This window comes from Sus scrofa, chromosome 5, assembly GCF_054392235.1.
Source record: "Sus scrofa isolate SSC_HxYL_T2T_F1_AM1 chromosome 5, Sscrofa_HxYL_maternal_Yorkshire_Landrace_v2.0, whole genome shotgun sequence".
In the NCBI taxonomy this organism is placed as follows: Eukaryota; Metazoa; Chordata; class Mammalia; order Artiodactyla; family Suidae; genus Sus; species Sus scrofa.
The window spans coordinates 93,967,756-93,989,161 of NC_139387.1; the positions used below are offsets into that span (position 1 = coordinate 93,967,756).

General features: G+C 37.6%; 1 protein-coding gene across 9 annotated transcripts in view; it reads right to left on the minus strand.

Annotated features, from left to right (window-relative positions):
- Positions 1 to 210: 210 nt before the first annotated feature.
- The window catches only part of NEDD1 (NEDD1 gamma-tubulin ring complex targeting factor), a 44,299-nt gene continuing 23,103 nt past the window's right edge, over positions 211 to 21,406 (minus strand). For 5 of the 9 annotated variants that reach the window (XM_021092727.2, XM_084957507.1, XM_084957504.1 and 2 more), the window contains 10 exons: positions 20,525 to 20,754; positions 18,899 to 19,100; positions 18,323 to 18,518; positions 13,042 to 13,170; positions 10,024 to 10,065; positions 8,781 to 8,983; positions 7,238 to 7,382; positions 6,186 to 6,342; positions 2,547 to 2,613; positions 211 to 2,097 (listed from right to left, as the gene is read on the minus strand). In XM_021092727.2, coding sequence (XP_020948386.2) covers positions 1,993 to 2,097; positions 2,547 to 2,613; positions 6,186 to 6,342; positions 7,238 to 7,382; positions 8,781 to 8,983; positions 10,024 to 10,065; positions 13,042 to 13,170; positions 18,323 to 18,518; positions 18,899 to 19,100; positions 20,525 to 20,754 — 1,476 coding nt within the window. In that variant the 3' untranslated portion in view covers positions 211 to 1,992. Of the gene's footprint in view, positions 2,098 to 2,546; positions 2,614 to 6,185; positions 6,343 to 7,237; positions 8,137 to 8,564; positions 8,984 to 10,023; positions 10,066 to 13,041; positions 13,171 to 18,322; positions 18,519 to 18,898; positions 19,101 to 20,524; positions 20,755 to 21,406 lie in introns of all 9 variants that reach the window. The other 4 variants (XM_084957503.1, XM_084957509.1, XM_084957510.1 and 1 more) reach the window with 2 other exon arrangements.

Sequence of the window (21,406 nt, forward strand, 5' to 3'; positions counted from 1 at the left end):
GAATTCTAAGCTGAACTTATTTTCAAAAATTCAATATAATTCACGTATTTTGGTCTTTTTGAAATTCAGATGCATAAATCCAATCTCTAGTATTCTATTTTGATACAGAGGCAAAAATTTAATTTCTGGTTTTCCATTTTTACCATTTAAAATTTTATTTTTTGTACTTAGTTTTTAATTTCCATGACACAAATGTTTCATCTACACGCATAAAGTTACTAAAATTGTTTTATTTACCAATCTCTTTTAATACTCATTATGTGCATTTATAGAAAAAAGCAATAGGAAAATATTAACAGATTAAAATACAGCATGTAGCAAAACACACTTGTTTGTCTTCTAAACCTGTTTGACAATGATATACATGAAAATCTGTTACAAGTCATAATGCTTTCATAACCTGTCAGGAAAAAAGAAGATATCAGAACCCCTTCAATGAAGCTTTAATACAAATGTATTCTCTGAGCCACACTAGGAAAAAGTAATTTTATTTTTTGAAGTAATTATTAGTATGTTTACACTTATTAAATATTTATTTAAAACTTTTCATCACTTGGAAAAAAGTTAGTAAGCTAACTAGATTTCTTTTTTATTTTAGTAAATACTGTCATCTCAGAAGTAAAAATTGGGCAGGAGTGTTATGCCCAGGTACATAGTTTAAATCTTTGGGACAAGAGACGAGAAGGTAAACAAGTCAGTAGCCCACCTAATCTCATATCATGGAAAGCATAGATCACAGCAGGTGGATGCACACATGCACCTATTGTCAAAGAGGTGTAACTTCTCTTGATGATTAATCTTTTTTTTTTTTGCTTTTTAGGGCTGTACCTGCAGCATATGGAAGTTCCCAGGCTAAGGGTCAATTGGAGCTATAGTTGCCAGCCTACACCACAGCTCACAGTGATGCTGGATCCTTAACCCACTCGCGAAGCCAGGGATCAAACCCACATCCTCATGGACACTAGTCAGGTTCATAATCTGCTAAGCCATAAAGGGAACTCCCAATCTTCCTATTTTTTTTTAAATTTTATTTATTTTATAGTAAGGTCAATAATATAAACATATTACACACAGCACACAAAGAATTAGAGTAGGTTAATAACATAAACCACAAAACAAAATAAACTTCTTTTGGGAGGAGAAAAATGGCACTAATCCTGTAATATTTACTATCTAATATGAAATTTTCACTGATTATAAGTTGAACCATATTGATTGAAATTTTACAGTATAATTTTGCATGTTATTAATTCATGAGCTAATCAGTAGAGATGTGGTTCTGGTTGAGTCTTAGAAGTTTTCATAGGTAAAGTGAAGTTAGCTAAAAAATACCAACCAGGAGTAGAGATATGTCAGAAGTATAATACAGTAACATAAATTCAAGAGATATTACATAATCTGTGCAATTCAAAATTCCAAAAATTTTCTAATCAAATGTACAAGTAATAAATAATGGTCATACTTGACTGCATCAAGTTAACAAAATAATTACTAACCCACCTTATGCTTTATTATTCAAATGCTTAGAAACACAAGACACCAATTAAAATTACTTTCTCCATAAAAATAGAAGGTATATCAAACTCTTTAATCAAACATCCAAAAAAATTTAGAAGGCAATTGTCAACCAAAAATATTATCTGCTTAAAAAAGATGATTTAAGAGCATACATAACGTATTTTTTTTCTTTGCACAATTTTCTTTTATTATGAGAAAGGACACTTAGTGTATAGCTAAATAAAGCTTTCCAAAAATAAAGATCCTGTTGACTTTCCTTTTAGGCAAATGACACTGTGTAGTTTATTTAATATAAAAATATAAATATTTTTGACAGTCAGAAAAAGTGAAATAGTGGTTGGTATAAAATCCCATCACCCTTTTACTTGAAAAAAAATTCTTCCCCAGAGGCCATGAAAACAATACTGATGCCATGTAGTTCTGTGTTGCCAAAAGCTTCCTAAATTACAAAACATTAAAGTATTCACAGAAATTTCAAAAGTGTGCCCGTAGTCTTTTGTTTTCTTCTCGTAGTCTTTCAATTTCCGCCACTAAACCTTCATTCACTGAGTATCTTTCCAACAAAGAGTGCATTTCATTCTAGAAAAGAGGGGAAATCCCTTTTAAATTATAGTATTTCATATTTATTTGAAAAGCTGTTTTACATGTTTTCAGCTACCATTTCTCTCATGTTCAATTAACTAGCTGAACAATATTTTTTGTACTGAACCACACTTACTACTTTGTTAATATAAATTAAAGATCAGTGGTGAAATTTATGTATTTGGAAAGCTTATATTTGCACCTCTTGGAAGCTTTCTGCTTACTTATTGGAAGAAAAAAAAAAAAAAGCTGTGGAAAAAGTAGCCTTAACTATCATAAGTTACAAAGAAGGGTGACTAGTTAAAATCTATTTTCCTTGTTCAATTTCTAAAACTCCTTGTTTATTTCTTAGTAAATAGATACAACCAGATAAAAATACATCACCCTCTAATGGACTTTTTAGATCTACAAATATACTGACTTACAATAAAATATGTCATACATACCAATTGCATATGAAACTGTTTAATCATCTCCACTTGCAAATTCACAATGTCCCTATGGCATGCTTCTCTAGGATAGAAGGTAAAATATTTATCAAAATTAAAACAGTTTTACCAATTTTAGATCATTTAAGAAATTGGCTAAATTCTTAGTTTCAAATTACTGAATGTTAATCATTAATATTACAATAGCAAAAATGCCAATGCAGCTAGTATTTATTTACTATGTGCTAGTCACTGTTTCTTGTACTTTAAATATAAGAACTCATTCAATTTTCACAACTAGGTAAAATTATTACTTCCATTTTACCAGTGAAGTACCAGAGTCACAGAGCAGTTATAACTTGTCCTAAGTCACACAACTAGTAAATGGTGGGCTAGGCTACATAACCCAGGCTCTCTACCCCCAGAACTCTCACTACACCACATTCCTCAATATAGAAACTAAGGAAAGACACAGGTTTACATTTCAATGAAATACAGATAAGGCACTAGCTTATACTGCCCCCACTCCCTTGCCCCAAGTCTTCACCAGGCTTTGTCTCAGCGCTCCTGCTCTGCCCCAACTTTTAATGGAAGTACCCAGTGAAGGCCTGTGGCAAAAACTTTGTGAGCAAATGGAGGGAGACTTATTTTTTGGCTGGAACTCCTTGGGATTCCTAAACTGTCTTGACAGTCTTCACTTGGCCTTTAAAAATCTATAAAAACTTTACCTAGCTCTCCTTACCCTATTGCTTTCTCCATTGCTCTCTCAAGGATGAAAACAACTGTGGGTCTCTCATCTTCTGGAGGGACTCATCATTTTCTGGGTTTTAGTTCATTTAGGTTTCTTGCCACTCTCAAAGCTGAATTTATTTTTAAAAATATGATTTTATAGGTTATCTGGCTTCTTCTCATTATTAGGGTTGAAAAGATTATATCCTAAGCGGAAAGTCTGCGGGTTTATTTCTATTGTCTTTCAAGAAGATTGAAGTTTCTTCTAGCAAGCAGATCCCTTTGATCCTGTACTTGCTGGGTTTTACGTTTTCTTAGGGTTAGTTTATTTCTGGTTTGCTTTTATTCCTAGGGTTTAGTCTGTGCTCCTTTAGGAGGTCAACTGAATGTCTAGAGTATTCACCAGGCTTTATCTTAGTGGGTCCTGAACGTTAACCTTCAATTCTCCAATATCACAAGGCTGCCAAAATCTTTTTCTCCTCTTTATCTGCCACTTTATGTTTAATTTCCTGCCCTCTAACTCAGTACAGGCATTGCTTAGGAGTTAAAGATGTCTACAGGGGAAATTATACAGTTTTAGGCTTGCTTCCTGCAGGTGCCCCCTTTCCAGAAACTTGGCCTTGCAGTCTTGGCTGCCTTGGCAGTTCCAAATTCCGGTACTCTCCAACCCAGGAAGACAGTCCCAAACTCCAGGCCATTGTTTTCAGCTCAGCCTCTTTTCCCCACACTGTGAAATCTGCACATCCCTCAGGGGAAAAAGCAGAGGTAAATGTGGAGCTTACCAAGTAGACACCCCTTCTTTGCAAGACTGTGGCCACTTCGGTCTTGTCTACAGCAGTGGTTTGGTGGTGCCTTCACTTTTTGTTGTGTGTTTGTAGGGGTTTTTTCTTTTGGTTATGCCCACAGCATGCAGAAGTTTTGGCCAGAAATCTAAGCCCCAGTCCCCATGTGCAGGTATGCAAGGCATGCTGAAAGTCCAAGGTAGGGCAGTAATTTCTTTCTGAATCTACAGAACTGCTCCCTTTCTGTGTTTCCAACATTGCTTTATTCACATTATATTCTAGTCCACTGTATCCAGACAATTCTGCTATTTTGCCCTATTTATGCTTTCCTGAAATATCTCATATTTTTAGGACTATACATTGAAAATAACAGGGCCAGATTTTTTAAAAATGTGCTATGTACATATAATGGAATATAATTCAGCCTTAAAAATAAAGAAATATTGACATGTGACAACATGGATGAACCCGAAAAGCATAACGCTAAGTGAAATAAACCAGATATAGAAGTAAATACTGTAGATTCTGTTTATAAGAAATATCTAACACAGTTAAACTCACGGAAACAAAGAATGGCATTGTGGGTGTCAGAGGCTGGGGAGAACGGAAAACAGGGAGTTACCAATCAATGAGTATAAACTTTGAGTTGCACAAAATGAGCAAACAAAAGAGGCCTGCTGTACAACACTGAGCCCAGGGTTACTAATACTGTACACTTAAAATCTATTAAGAGGGAGGGTCTCAGGTAAGTATTCTTAACACAAGAAAACAAGAAAAGAAAGAAAGAAAGAAAGAGAAGGAAGGAAGAAGGAAGAAAGAGAAGGAAGGAAGGAAGGAAGGAAGGAAAGAGAAAATAAAAAGACAAAGAGAAAGGACTGGGGCAGACGATTTGGAACCTACGTCAACTTTGGAAACAGAGCACTAACAAAAACAAGTAAATCCTAGTAAAAATATTGAATAATCAAAGATTTTGCCTTAAAAAAAGTGAGGGTCACTTAGTGAAAGGGGAAAGGAAGTAGAAGAAAGGATTGGGGCAGTCAAGCATGAAGGCAAGGAGAAAATGCCCAAAGATGGGGAATAATAAAAACAAGCACTTCCTAACACAGAGCACATGGCCAAACCAAGTTCAGAGGAAGGGAAAGGAAGAGATGGACACTGACAGGGGCTTCGCTGCTTTCACCTGTCTTCATGGACTTTGTTTTAGAGGCTGTTACATGAACCAACAAGATTTCCTCATCACAGTGTCATCACTGCCCTACTTACAACTGAATTAATTCACATTAAAGAAACACACATCATAGGAGGACACACTATACCTACCTTAATTAAACTATAAGAACTTTATGTAGGCAGATCATTCATTTTTGTATCCTTAGTATCAGTACATACTAGGCACACTACACATGCCAAAATGATTATTTTTCTTTAAAAAATTGTTAGCATTAAACTTTTTTTCAAAATATTTTTAACATTAAAAAGAAACATACACCAACGAAAACCAGACGTCTTCTCCAACATTCTTGCTCATGCTATTCCAAATCTGAGTACTAAGTAACTCAAGGTAGAAGGGGGAAAAAAATAAAAGATTCTAATAATGGAAAACAGCTTTCAAAATATATTGAGATGATAGCTAAAAGGAAGCCGCACTGTAGAACTTTTTTACAATGTTCAAAATTCAAAGAATGAGAAGACAAAGATAGATGCAGGCAAGAATTTTTAAAATTGAGTATTATATTCTGATGCATTCTATTTGAAAATATTCAGAATTCCTTTAAAAAATATCTTTCTCTGCTACATTATTACACATAGCATATTTAAAAGGTGATCTATCAATATTGTAACAATCCCATTTGAATTTACCAGAATCTGTTCACACAGTGATTATTAAAAAAAATCCATGATGGCAGCCTGCCCACTACACTGTCCTGCCAAATTATCCAATAATCACCCTAGAGATATGTACCTTTTCCTAGATGATATAAAACAAACCTAGCGCTTCAACAAACTCATCATGTTTTCTACGATGTTATGGACCCCAGACCCTAGGCAAATGTAGTAACCACCACCATTACTTACAGTCACAGTTTTATATCCAATTAAAAAAGCCAGTTGAGGTCCCAGATAGAAAGAGGAATTTCCCAATTACCTAAAGTCATCCAATGTTTCTTGTATCATGTTCTGAATAAAATGGATTTGAACAGATGTCAACGGTGCATTTGGCCGATTATTTCCAATGGTATCAGCTATTTTTTCTGATAGTGAACTGGCCACTCCAGCAGTGACAGAGGATGCTATCTTTGGATCTAACATAAAAAAAAATGGAGAAAATATTAATAGTCAACTTGGGCTAAGAGACAGCAAACATTTCTAAATATGATTTGGCATGAGAAAACTTGAAACACTGGTGAAGAATAGTGTTCCTGAAACATTTAGAAAAATTCTCTGTCTGGAATACCATATCTTAGAAACTTTCTATGACATTATTTCTAATAGTCATTTATCTCTATATATTAACCGCCAACTGTCTAATGTAATAACATATGGCAGAGGAATTAATCCTGAAGAATCTCTGAACCACCTTCTCTTATAAAGGATGCATGTGACAAGCTGCACACAAACTAGATAAACCAAGACCATTAAAAACAAAGAGAAGGAACAGAGAAGTAAAGTAGTGCTCCAGGCAAAGCCCTAGAGTTTAAGCTAATGCAATATATCCACAGAAACCTTAAAATACAGATATCTATACAAAAGAGCTACTTTTATACAAAGAGGTGTTTTGTACAGACAACTTAGCACTGAACCTAATACCGTTTTAAATGTGATCACCTCTTTAGGGTCTGTGCCATGAACTCTATACACAGAACTTTAATATGGGGAAGAAAAAAGACAGTCTGAGCTAGGTAATGACCCACTTTCAAAGAGTCCTCCATTACAGTCCTACCTGCACCACAGTAGAGCAAGACCCTTACGTATTAGATGGAAAATGAAATGCACAGCCAAAGAGAATCAGATCAATGTGATTGAATTTAGCCTTTCATGTACATCATCTGGTGTAAGAGTCACACACTAGAGAAATGTCAAAAATTTTAAATACCTTCAACTTTTCCCCCTATAATCATGGCTAAATTTATCCTTTTCAAGTTAAATACTGGGAATTTTCAACTTAACACTCAAACACCAGAAGTTCTATGTGCTTACTTGGAGTTGAGGATCCATTGACTGGAGGTTCATGGGCTTCAATTTCTTTCTCTGGCTTTTCAAATTTCTCAGGACTTCTTGTTTGGTTAGATGATGAAGAGGTATTTAGACGTCCAATTTCAGCACTGGGGATCAACTTTGCAAACTTCATATTTTAAATAAACAATATATAAATTCTGGTTTTATTCATATTACCCATATAACTTATATCTACTTTTCTCTTTTTTTTCCCAGTAAGTGGGGTCAGAAAAAGGAAGACTAGGGAGTCTTTCTTGAAGGAGAAAAAAGTGTTACTAAGGCCAGTAGCAAAATAGACCAAGTTCACTACTGAAAAACAGTTGCAATGATAACATGATGAGGAAAAGCTCATTTACTAAGAATCTGCTATTGAATATCATTCAAAATTGTAATCATAGGCCAAAAAAGAAAAATAAATCCCCAAACTCTTATGTGATAACTAGTCAGAAATATTTGAAAAACAGGTCAAAAAACATTTTTCTATTTCTTAAATGATATCTTTTCAATATCATTCTAAAAAATATATACATCAACAAGCAGACATACTGCACAAAAGATTACAACGATGAGGAATTACATTCTCAGCACCACAAATTTGCTCTAAGACTTAAGGTAAATGACTTGACCACCAACTTGATGCTGTGTGTTGCATGGAAATGCATTCTAAAAGAATTCAGGTATGGGGAGTTCCCACTGTGCCTCCACGTAGATGAACCCAACTAGCATTCATGAGGATGTGGGATTGATTCCTGGCCTCGCTCAGTGGGTTAAGGATCTGGCACTGCCGTGCACTGTGGTGTAGGTGACAGATGCAGCTCGGATCTCACACTGCTGTGGCTGTGGCATAGGCCAGCAGCTGCAGCTCAGATTTGACCCCTAGCCTGGGAATTTCCATATGCCGCAGTTGTGGCACTAAAAAGATTAAAAAAAAAAGAAGAAGAAGAAGAAGAATTCAGGTATAAAATATTCTTACACAGACAGTTTAAGCAAGTATCTTGTCTCAGGAAAAAAAAACAGCTTATGATTACACCTGCTGTTACCTCCAACATATCCAAAGACAGATTTCAAAAGTTTTCTTGAGCTTTTCACAGGTGACATCAAGATTTAAGAATATTTTCTACCTGGAGTTCCCATCATGGCTCAGTGGTTAACGAACGTGACTAGCATCCATGAGGATGCGGGTTTGATCCATGGCCTTGCTCAGTGGGTTAAGGATCTGGCATTGCCGTGAGCTGTGGTATAGGTCGTAGTCGTGCCTCGAATCTGACGTTGCTGTGGCTGTGGCGTAGGCCCCGATTAGACCCCTAGCCTGGGAACCTCCATATGCTGTGGGTGTAGGCCAAGAAAGACAAAAAAAAAAAAAAAGAAAAAAAAGAGAGAGAGAGAGAGAAAAGAAAAGAATATTTTCTATCTAGTGAGCACACAGCACTGTCAATAATGACAACATATTCAGGGCAGCTGCCTTCATTATACTTGCTGGTGATAAACACACACAGTGAGTTCAATCTCATTTATAGGCGGATACCTGTTTGAAGGAATCTTTAGGTTCCTGTTTTCCAAGATGCATTTTCTTAGACTCAGCTGTCAGATCATGATTTTCATTTTCTTCTTTCCCTGGAGACTCCATAAAGACATTAAGAGGACTAGAATGCAATACTGAGGTGCTTGAAGCTGCTGGGTTTTTTCTTAGAGGAAACACTGAGTTCAACTGTGATAGAAAGTCTAGGCCTGAAAAAGAAAAGGCAAAAACCAGCACTTACATAGAATGTTCCCCAATCTTGGATATTCAAGAAAAGCACTTAATGCAATAGACGTGTTAATACAGTACAGAGACAAGGAATTTGGATCCAGAAGACAGGTGCACCCGTCAGCTCTACCCCTTACTTCATGTGAATTCTGGGGTAAAAAATCCTAAAACTCCCTGTGACTGTTGCATAAGCTACAAACGTGAATAATGATAGCCATCTCTCTGAGTGGTGAGGTTTAAAGGGATATTGTATGTAAAAATACAGCGAAAACTGCAAAATATAATGAATGTTTTAGTCAACATAAGTTTTTTAATAAAATTATTACTTTGGTATATATCTGTGCTATATTCTGGTAGGTAGCCTTGAGGAGGCGCCTCCTGCCACAGATCCATATGCTCTCAGGTAATCCCCTCCCTTGGAATGTGAGTTGGACTTAGAAACTTGCTTCTAATAAAGAATATATAGCAAAAGTGTAGGATCTCACTTCCAAGGTTAAGTTACAAACACACTGTGGCTTCTTTTTTTTTTTTTGGCCACAGTGTGCAGCAGCATGTAGAATCTTAGTTCGCAGATCAGGGACTGAACTTGGACTACAGTAGTGAAAGCACTGAGCCCTAACCACTGGGCCACCAGGGAACTCCCTGTGGCTCCCATCTGGAATGCCCTCTCTCACTCTCTTGCACCAGCTCTGAGGGAAGCCAGCTGCTGTGTTGTCGGCTGCCCTGTGGAGAGGCCCACATGGAAGGAAGTGCTATCTTTGGCCAATAGCTACATGGACGAGTGTGGAAGATCCTTGCCCAGTCAAGCCCTGAGATGACTGCTAACACCCCTAAAGCATCTAGAGAGACCTGAAGCCAAAGGCACCCAGCTAAGCCATACTTGGATTCTTAACCCGTAATTATGAAATGATAAATGTTCTTTTAACCTCAAATTGTTGGAGTCATTTGTTTGTTATACAGCAATAGATAATATACGGTATCACTTTTAATTTTCATAAAAGTACTTTTCAATAATTCTTACCATCTCCTTTGCCTATGGACTCATCACCTCCTTTGTTAGCATCTATAATAAAATTAGAAAATCAAATTTAAAAACTAGAGAAAAAGAAGCCATAGCAACTTATGCTTCCTATTCATTCCCCAAAGAGTTCAGAGACTTTCCATCCTTAAGAAGGAAAATCTGAGTGAAGATAAAGCTAGTACAAATATAATCTTCCCTTTTCATTCTTTTAGCTTCAGGCATAGCAGCAAATATGAAACAATCATTCTATGGCAGGAAGGTGTATTACAAAAAGCAATGGAGTAGGCTCTGGAGATCTGTAATCCAGGTCCGCCTAGACCACTTAATAGCGCTGTGACCTTGGACAAGACGTTTATACAATTAAGCTTCAGTTTTTGCACGATACAATGGGGACAGTGCCTTGACCATCTTACAAGACTGTTTGGACAATCAATTGAAATAGTGTAAAAAATTTTGCAAGCAATACAATGTTATTAAAAATATAAATTTTTATTAATATTTCAGTGGTAGAATACGTTTAAGAATATTTCAATACAAAAGTTCCCGTGTGGCACAGTGGGTTAAGGATCTGGCATTGCTGCAGCTGTGGCACAGGCCACAAGTGCAGCTCAGGTTCGATCCCTGGCCCAGGAACTTCCACATGGGTGTGGCCAAAATATCTCAATAAGGTGATATTATTCATTTACCAAATAACAACTAAAAACTGTTTAACTCCATTTTAACAGGTTAATAGAAAATGGGAAAAGGTTATTTAAAAAATTCACCAGGAATTCAGATGACCAATAAACTGATTATCCTGCATGGTAACCATATTAGCGGACTATCATCCCTCTCTCCATCCAGTCATCTGTCTATCTACACAATCATACCTAGTCACTGCACAACACACATACACCTTTAGAGACTACTCGTTTTTTTCCTAACAAAGCCAGAAGTATTCTTACTTTAGAAATCAAGAAATTGAGGCACAAACAAGTTAAGCCTTTTGTCTAGGAAGTGTTGAATCTTTGAGATTAAAACACAAATCTTTTGACAATGAAAACCTGTACTATATTTAGTATCCATGTTTTTTCTTATTAATAACATCAAACTCTAATAAATGAAGGGCATATGGCTCAAATTCTAATCATATGTTTTCTTTTGTTTTGTTTCATTTTTGTTTTTTGCTTTTTAGGCCTGCACCCGCAGCATATGGAAGTTCCCAGACTAGCGGGTGAATCGGAGCTACAGCTGCCAGCCGACAACACAGCCACAGCAACACCAGATCCGAGTCACATCTGTGACCTACACCACAGCTCATGGGAATGCTGGATCCTTAACCCACTGAGCAAGGCCAGGGATTGAACTTGCATCCTGTGGACACTCGTCCAGTTCTTAACCTAATAAACCACGATGAGAACTCTGGGAAAGGCTATCCTATCCTCCAGCTCTGCTTTTTTTTTTTTTTTGGTCTTTTGTCTTTTTAGGGCTGCACCCCTGGCACATGGAGGTTCCCAGGCTAGGGGTCAAATCAGAGCTACAGCTGCCGGCCTACACCAGAGCCACAGCAACGCCAGATCTGAGCCGCGTCTGCGACCTACACCACAGCTCACGGCAATGCCGGATCTCCGACCCGCAAAGCAAGGCCAGGGATCAAACCGGAATCCTCATGGACACTAGTCGGATTTGTTTCCACTGCACCACAACCGGAACTCCCAGATAGAAATTAAAGAGGAATTTCTACCCTTATTTATTACTTTCAAAAACCATTAAAGAGTTTCATTTATAACTCATTTATAACTCAAACACTTCCAAAGAGCCCCTTCAATTCAAAAATTACTCCAGCAGTTCTCATAAACAAAGTCCCCCAACCGGGTACTCATGTCTAAAACCTTTCTTAACTCCGGCCCAAGCCACTTTTCCCTCCTTTGCCCACATCTCTCTCTCTTTACCCTGAACTACACAGTATGACCACTCTTCATCCTGAAAGATGGAAGACAGGACTTTGACATGGAAACTTAAGGAGTCGTTTTCAAGCTGGGGCAGGGCAGAAGACCCTCAATAACTCTGCACCATTACTCATGTATTTGGTCCTTCTGACTACGAAATTAGTTGTAGAAAATTTTGAAATGAGATAATTTTAAAGTAAAAAATTAAGCTGTACAAAATCAAGACCGGATGTAATAACTTAAATATTCTGCTACTGTTGACATTAAGATTCCCTCCAGCTTTCACTCTTATAAGTAACAGTAAACACAAATCTTTGTGGGCTTTTCTGAATATCTTCTTAGGTAAATTTATAGATATGGAATTAACAGGCCAAAAAGTATGAATACTTAGGTCTGCCAAATTACCCTCTAGAAATTTTCCCGCTATTGTTGATAACACTGCTACTAGCAGTGAGACTGTCCCATTAAAGAAATTAGTATGAACATTAGTACCAAAAAAAAACAGCCAAACAATGTGCCGAGTTCATACAGAGTAAACAATGATTTGTGGGTTTTTTTGTTTCTTTGGCTTTCTTCTTTTTCATGGTAACATCTACTAGCAATGGGAGAATGGGGGTGCACTTTCATACATAATATAAAAGATGAGGCAACTACCCCCCAGCCATATTTCCCCATGAAAACGTTAAATACCAATTAAATACTAATAATCAAAGAAACAATTTTTTTTAATCTTAGGAAGATATTTTTGGCCTCTAAAATATCCAAGATTTAGGGGAAATTTATTTAGCAGTAGATATAAGCAAAAGATTGCCTACAGAGGCAAAACTTCCTCTAAGAAACTTCTGTGGAAATAAAAATGCTAATTTGAGAGCTATTTGCCTGGTTCCCAAGTGAAAATTACTAGCATATATTTTGGAATGATAACATTTGAAATATCAGGGCAAAGGAAAAGATACCACCCCAGGGATTGAGAAAACTAGCAAGTGTCTTCAACAGAGTGAGATTAAGGTATTATCCACATCTTGGAGCCAGAATAAAAACATAGTGATTACCAGAGCAAGAGAACAGCACCCTTGCTTTGAAGACTTACCATCTCTGAGAGGTGAGAACATGTCACCTAAACTACCTTCCCCAGTATCATCAAAGCTGGAGAAATCCTGAGATTTCCCACTGTCTGTTTCCTTAGACAAAATATCTGTGTTTACGCTTCGAGGAAGACCTTGGAGAAAATGAATATAAAAATAAGTTTTATTACATCCAAATACGTTTACCATGAGAAGCTACACCCTAAAAATTAAAGTACTACCTATATCACTGGTAATATGACAACAGCTAAGCATCAGGAAAAGAAAGAATATAACAGGAGCTCAGTTAACCATCATTTCTTGGAACGAAGGGCTCCTCAAAAGCAAGTAACTTATTCCTATAGCGCCATTTTTAAAATCTATTTGGAAAGCACTTTTCCAAGGCTTCCCTCTTAAACAAAGTATACTGAACACAGCTTACCTTTGTTTGTGACCGACTATTAGGATCATTTACAAATGATTGTTTTAAGTCTGTAAGATATAGCACAATGCCTAACAAAGAGCAGTAGTCAAGTAATGTTAGTTCCTTTCCCCAACTTGGAGCGAGTGGATTTCTTTTTTCCCTTCTTTGATCTTGTCCTTCGCGAACAGTGGGGACGTAACACTGCTCTCTGCATTCTTGACCTCGAATGACTTCACTAACCTCAGGATAGTTCACTGAGAGGAAGGAACCAGAATACCAGACTCATAAGGAATGGTACAGTAGACAACAATGAAGAGGCAGGGAGCAGGTGACCTTCCCTCTCAGTATATAATTATATGACTTAAGGGCAAGGACACTCTAAGAGGAATTCTGCACGCTACTGCTTCTTGCTCATTCTGGGGTCAAGGGATGAGTTCTAGAAACTGAAGAACTTTGATGAAAGCCTGGCATTTGAATCGGTAGCGTGTTACTGCAGTATATTTTAAAGAGTATTTTACGCCATCTTGGTCCCAAATGAAAACTGAAGAGCCTGGGATAAAAACAAAGATCCGCTTTGCTCAAAACATTCAAAAATGTTCAAGCCTGGCGCATAAAATAAACCTTTCCGAAAGAAAGTTCAAATATGACCAAACAATGTACATCACCATCACTGAAGGGTGTTCATACCAAGAGTATAAACTGACATAAAGAAGATGTTTCCTTTTTTTTAGATTCTTAAGATGTTTGAATGCATAACTCTAGCCTTTGTTACTTTATGAAATAGAAGCGTGGTATCATTTGAAAATAGTGCTAAAGCCTGATTTTTTTTTTTTTAAGACCACACCTGCAGCATATAGAAGTTCCCAGGATAGGGCTCAAATTAGAGCTGCAGTTGCTGGCCCACAATGCCGGATCCTTAACCCAATGAGCAAGGCCAGGGATCAAACCTGCATCCTCATGGATACTAGTCAAGTTTGTTACCACTGAGCCACAACAGGTACTCCTAAAGCCTTATTTTTCACTTCTTAAATGGCTATCTCCTACTTAAAATAAGCACTACCAACAAGTCTGCAGAGGGTCTTTTCAATAATTAAATTAGGGGAGTTCCCTTCGTGGCTCAGTGGAAATCCATGAGAACGCAGGTTCGATCCCTGGCCTTGCTCACTGGGTTAAGGATCCAGCATTGCCATGAGCTGTGGTGTAAGTCGCAGATGTGGCTCGGATCTAGCATTACTGTGGCTGTGGTGTAGGCCAGTGGCTACAGGTCCGATTGGACCCCTAGCCTGGGAACCTCCATGTGCCGCGGGTGTGGCCCTAAAAAAAAAAAAAAAACTAATAATAATAATAATAGGATACCTTTAGTAGGATCAATACAAACTTTTTTCAAGCTTTAGATTTATTTTACAAAACACTTCTAATAGCAATAATAATGACTGTACAGCAACATTAACAGTATAATTTACTGAGGGCCTACGTGTGCCAGGCACTTTCTCTCTGATTTTTACAATAACCCCAAATGTTAAACATTATCTATGGAAGAGAAAAATGAGACTTTAAAGAGTGGTTAAGAAAATTGCCTAGGGTGTTCCCGTCGTGGCCCAGTGAAAACAAATCCAACCAGGAACCATGAGGTTGCAGGTTCCATCCCTGGCCTCATTCAGTGGGTTAAGGATCCGGCATTGCCCTGAGCTGTGGTGTAGGTCACAGACGAAGCTGGGATCTGCCGTTGCTGTGGCTCTGACATAGGCCAGCAACTGTAGCTCCGATTAGACCCCTAGCCTGGGAACCTCCATATGCTGTGGGTGCGGCCCTAAAAGGACAAAAGAGACCAAAAAAAAAAAAAAAGAAAAAAGAAAAAAAAAAGAAAAAAGAAAATTGCCTGCTGAGTTCCCGTCCTGGCTCAGTGGAAACAAATCTGACTAGCATCCATGAGGACACAGGTTCAACCCTGGCCTCATTCAGTGGGTTAAGGATCCAGAGTTGCCCCTTGCTGTGAGCTGTGGTGTAGGTCACAGACACGGCTCAGATCTGGCGTTGCTGTGGCTGTGGCGCAGGCCAGCAGCTACAACTCTGATTCGACCCCTAGTCTAGGAAACTCCATATGACACAGGTTTGGCCCTAAAGTCGTCCAGGTAGGAAGGTAATAGACCTGAAACTTAAGCCTTAACATATATATCCGTGTGTGCGTTTGAGCTAAAAAAAAAGTGATCTACAGCCATACCAATCTGAATATGCCCAATCTCGCCTGATCTTGGAAGCTAAGCAGGGATGGGCCTGATTAGTATGTGGATGGGAGAGAAAATGATGAAGCAAATGTGGCAAAATTTATAAAACGGTGAATCTGCTAAAGGATAAACTAGAACTCAGGACTTCTTTGGACTATTATGGAAACTTTAAGTCTGTAATTATTTCAAAATAAAAACATACACAAATTTTTAATTCTTTATGAGTGCATAGTAAACATACATTTTGCCAGACATTTTGCTAATCAGCCAAGAATGATCATTAATTGGTGGCCGTGCAGACCCAAGTCTTCCATAGCTAATTAATGCTGCCACTGTTACACAGGAGCTTCCTTACTAAAAACTAAGTGAAAAACATTGAGACTTCACAAAGTTTAGAGTACACGGAAGAATCTTTATTTTGTTTCATTTGTAAAAATTATGAATACAATTCATAATTTTTAAAATAATGCCAATTTTTATAATATAGTTAATTCAGCATCCTGGCAAACATCTTCTATTTCAAAAAGACCAACTTCTTTTAAATAGACAGCAACAGTGTTTCTAGGAGTTCTTAAATAAGGACCTTATTATTTTTCTATGTAACATATAATGATTTTTACGTAAGGATGATACAGATATTCACAGATAATTTAAACAAATATACTTACTATTTTAAAAAACTATTCTACACTATCAAGACTAACAAAGTTCTGTCTCCATTTGGAAACAGTAAATTCATACTGAGAACGCACCAACAAATATTTATGCTCAAGTTAGCATTTGTCTCAAAAATTAAAGAGACATGAGTAGATCCATTTCTACTAAGAATATTTTGGAGACAAACTGATATATCATGCAGACTTTTTAAAATATGTCTGAGTTAACACTATAGCATAGCTTCTTAAAATAAAAACAAAAAGGCTTTCGGGAATTTAGGGAATAAGATCTTTATTGTGGGTAATACAGGAAGTGTGGAGAAGCTTACCATGTTACACCTTTATAATGCCTAAATGAATTCTTCTTCTTCTTCTTCTTCTTTTTTTTTTTTTTAATTTCATGGCCGCATCTGCAGCATATGGAAGTTCCCAGGCCAGGGACTGAATCCGAGCCTCAACTGAGGCAACATCAGATCCTTCAACCCACTGTGCTGAGCAGGGGACTGAACCTGCACCTCTACAGTGACCTGAGCCACTGCAGCAGGATTCTTAACCCACTGTGCCATGGCAGGAACTCTTAAATGAATTCTTTGGGTTTTGGGTTTTTTGTTTTTGCTTTCTAGGGCCACACTTGTGGCATATGGAGGTTCCCAGGCTAGGGGTTCAATCGGACCTGTAGCCGCCAGCCACAGCCACAGCAACTCGGGATCCGAGCCGCATCTGTGACCTACAACGCAGTTCATGGCAACACCAGATCCCTGACCCACTGAGCGAAGCCACGGATTGAATCCGCATCCTCATGGATACTAGTCAGATTCATTTCTGCTGTGCCACAATAGGAACCTATAAATGAATTTTTTTTTTTTTTTGGTTCTTTTTGTCATTTCTAGGGCCGCTCCTGCGGCATATGGAGGTTCCCAGGCTAGGGGTCAAATCGGAGCTGTAGCCACCAGCCTATGCCAGAGTCACAGCAACGCAGGCTCCAAGCCACGTCTGCAACCTACACCACAGCTCAAGGCAATGCCAGATCCTTAACCCACTGAGCAAGGCCAGAGATGGAACCCGCAACCTCATGGTTCCTAGTCGGATTCGTTAACCACTGCGCCACGACGGGAACTCCGTAAATGAATTCTTTTTAAGAACCGTTTCAGGAGTTCCCGTCCTGGCGCAGTGGTTAACGAATCTGACTAGGAACCATGAGGTTGCGGGTTCGGTCCCTGCCCTTGCTCAGTGGGTTAATGATCCGGCGTTGCCGTGAGCTGTGGTGTAGGTTGCAGACGCGGCTCGGATCCCACGTTGCTGTGGCTGTGGCGTAGGCCAGTGGCTACAGCTCCGATTTGACCGCTAGCCTGGGAACCTCCATATGCCGCCGGAGCGGCCCAAAGAAATAGCAAAAAAAAAAAAAAAAAAAAAAAAAGAACCGTTTCATCGACATGATTATCAGAATAGAAGAAATTATTTTAAAATTGCAACACTTTCATTTATTTTTATTTAACAAATGACTGATTTACTGCTTAATATGTGCCAGGAACTATCCAGCACTTAAATATATTCATTTCATCACTTGACTTACTTTTTATGCTGAAATATGAAATAAAAGTTTTTTCAAAACTAAGAGATTAAATCATAATGACAACATCCAAGTTTCATACTTTCTATTGATTAATCTGAAGATACAATGAAAAGTCAGCTGGTCTGTGCTGGTACTTCTGAATTGGTGGCATTATTCTGTTTTTAAGATAATCAATATTTCTTACAACAGAAGTGCAGCGAAACAGAATAAGAGAAGTACCTTTCATTAATTTTTTTGAAATTTAGAGCTAAAGTTAATTGTTTCAATTTTTTACTATTTACTAATAATTTTAATTATTAATCTACCAATAATCTACCCAAATACTCAAGCAACTTTGAGTTTTAGGTTCTTGAGGAAAGTGATAATGACAGTCATTTGAGGAGGGACACAGGGTGGCAAATCCAAATATTAAATATAAGCAACACTTACCTGCTTTGTCTTGAACAGCAACCTTTCCTTTCCCCACAGGGGCGGTCGTGGGCTGTGGCAGAACTGTGGCAGCAGAGGCGGTGGCTGCTTCTCTGACAGTTCCAGAATTCTGGCCTCCTCCACTAGCAGCACTCGCATTAACAGCACGTTTGTTCACGGCTGTGGGCTTATTTGAACTGCCTTTATTTAAACCTGACTGAAATGTAATGGAATATTTAAAAGATCATGTTTCTAATGTTCCATAGTATACATTAATATTTTATAAATTCCCTATTAGTTAAAAAAATATATTTATTTTTTGCCCTTAGAAATCTTAAGCTTGCTGGTAGGATATGAGAGCTTCCCTCTGAAACATAAAAGCCTTTCAATATTTTTGAAGAGAAAGGAATGTGGGAATTAAGTGCAAAAAAAAATGTTTCAAACTAAGTATCAAATGGATTTTATTATTTAAAATGCTTTCAGACAAAGACAGTTATGAAGCAAAACTACGATGCGTTTAAGTGACAACATAAGATTTCTATATTCCGATTTAGATTTATTTAGTAAAATAAAAAATAAGGAAAGAAAATATCTTACCTTAGAAAAAACAGCGGAGTACTGAAATGCTATACACTGCACAGATGTCTTATGTGCACTGATGGTTTTAACTGGTGATTTCAACATCCTTAAATCATACTGATATATTTTCCCACGGGAAGATCCAATAGCCAAAGTGGCTCCATCAGGCATGAAATCTACTGCCGTTAGAGGAGCATCAGCTACTAACGTTTTCACTATCCTTTGGAAAGAAGAACAAAGTATATGGAGACATGTGAATATATACACATACGCTTATATGACATACAAATAACTATCAACCAAAACCAAAGTTACTTAGAATATCCATCTCAAATATTTGTTTCGAGCAGAAATTTAGAATTAGATCTAGAGGCATTTTTAACACAATGGCACATAAAGGAACTGCTAAACACTCCATCCTATTTTTCTATTCATGTCCAATAGATACATTCTACATCTTCTAGATATAGGACCTATTTCTTTGAGTAATCATCACTTTGGCCGTGAATGTTACAGAACTCCTGCACGTCCCTCCACAAACAAAGGCTCTAGCCTCAGGGTTAAGGAGTCTCTAAGTACCCCTTTGCCATTTAGTGACGGCTTAGGCCTCAAGAGGTCTTTGACCGCTGACAGGGAAGCAGCTGCTACTTTCTCTTAGTTATGCATCTCTGGACCAAAAAGCTAACAGAATTCATGGGCTTAATCCTTCCGGAAGTAATACAGAAATATGGATACTGATCTGCTGAAGTTAAGCTCCTTGCTAGAGTGTCTGGTAAGAGAGGGCTCTCAGTAAATTCGTTAGAAAAGAAAAGAATAAAAAAGAAAAAAATAATAAGGAGAATGAAATAAGTAACAGTAAACTGTAAGAAGGGCTCACAGTAGGTCCTTCCCTAGCAGTAATCTTACTACCATTTTCTTTTACATGATCTTTAGATGTGGTTAGGTGTCTTGCATACACCTATGGCACTCTTGCAGCTTTTTTTTTTTTTTTTTAAAGCTAACTAGGCACACTTAAGAACTGTAAGAAGGACAAGAAGGTACTCAGATAATTAAGTACTTAAGAGAACCATGTACCCTTAGATACTTAGGGAATTATATACTTAGAGCATTAGCTCTATTCGGTGGTTCTCAACTGGAGGGAATTTTACTACTTTTGCTTATCTAGGGAGTACTACTGGTATCTCTAAGTAGAGGCCAGGGATGCTGCTGAGTACCCTACAATGCCCAGCCCCGCCCCCAACCAAGAATTATCCAGCCTAAAATGTTAACAGTTTAGAAATTCTGCTCTAAATAATGCATTAATTCTAAAGCAAATTAATCATATTACTTTAAAAATACACAAATTTAGTTGTATTTGGGAAACAAGAATGACATGCACACATGCCAGAACAAAGACAGGAAATCATCAACATGCTGCCCCCAACATTCACCATCCAGAAGTCCTCCACAGAATACCCACGGCCCATCTCGTTTTTTCGTCATGAGAAGAAAAAGAGAAGCTTCTATCTAATAATTCTGGTTAGATACAAACACACAAACTTTAGCTCCTCTGACATTAACCAGACATCCATACAAATCACAAATGTGGCTGCTAATGAAATCATTATTTGTTACTAAATTAAGAAATGAGCATGTTACACTTACTTCTTACTTGAAGTATCATAAAGAATAATCCTTTTATCCAAGCCTATAGTTACAAATAGCAATTCATTGACAGGAGAAAAACCGATGGCTGAGGCGGGAGCTTTATGGGCACTGTCAAAGCTGTGGTAGGGACTCTGACTATTAACATCCCAGAGGGTTACTATTCCGTTATCTGAAACACTGCCCAGGAGCGACTTCTTAAACAAGGAGTACTTCAAGTGTCGAACAGACTGAAAATACAAATAAATTTCATGTAATTGCAAACATACATGAGAACGTTTACATAAGCTATAAATGATGGCCACCTACAAACTACATTATTCACAAGGGATTTAGAAGGTCTCTGGTTTCTAGCATAGCAGGCTTCAATCATGACAACCATAAAATCATTTAGGGGACTATGAGATGATCCTAAGATACCCTAATTCTAGTAACCGAATATTTGTCACGATTTTATGTTGGAATAGAATTAACTTCAATCATCTCTTTTTCAGAAGAAAAATATGATACACTGAGATGAACCACATTCATTCACCAGGATTAGAACATTCTACCATAAATAAAAGGCCCAGTCACAGTCAAATCATGAAGAAGCATCAGGTAATACTGGTAGAGAATAAGCAATAATATTCTGTATTTGTTTTCAATATATATTTGGATATATTTCTTTGACTCTTATTGCTGGCAATTCAACACTTGAAGCACAATAAAAAATTAACTAAGCTCAAAAAGCGGAATTGGCAACACTCTAGACTGGGGAGAGACTACATATCCATTCTTTCAAAAGCACTGGCCTATGGGCAATGCTGGCCTGTCACTGAAACACTCATCTCTGGAGGCCGTGGAGACATTCTCTTTCTAGTTTCTGCTGGACAAGAATAA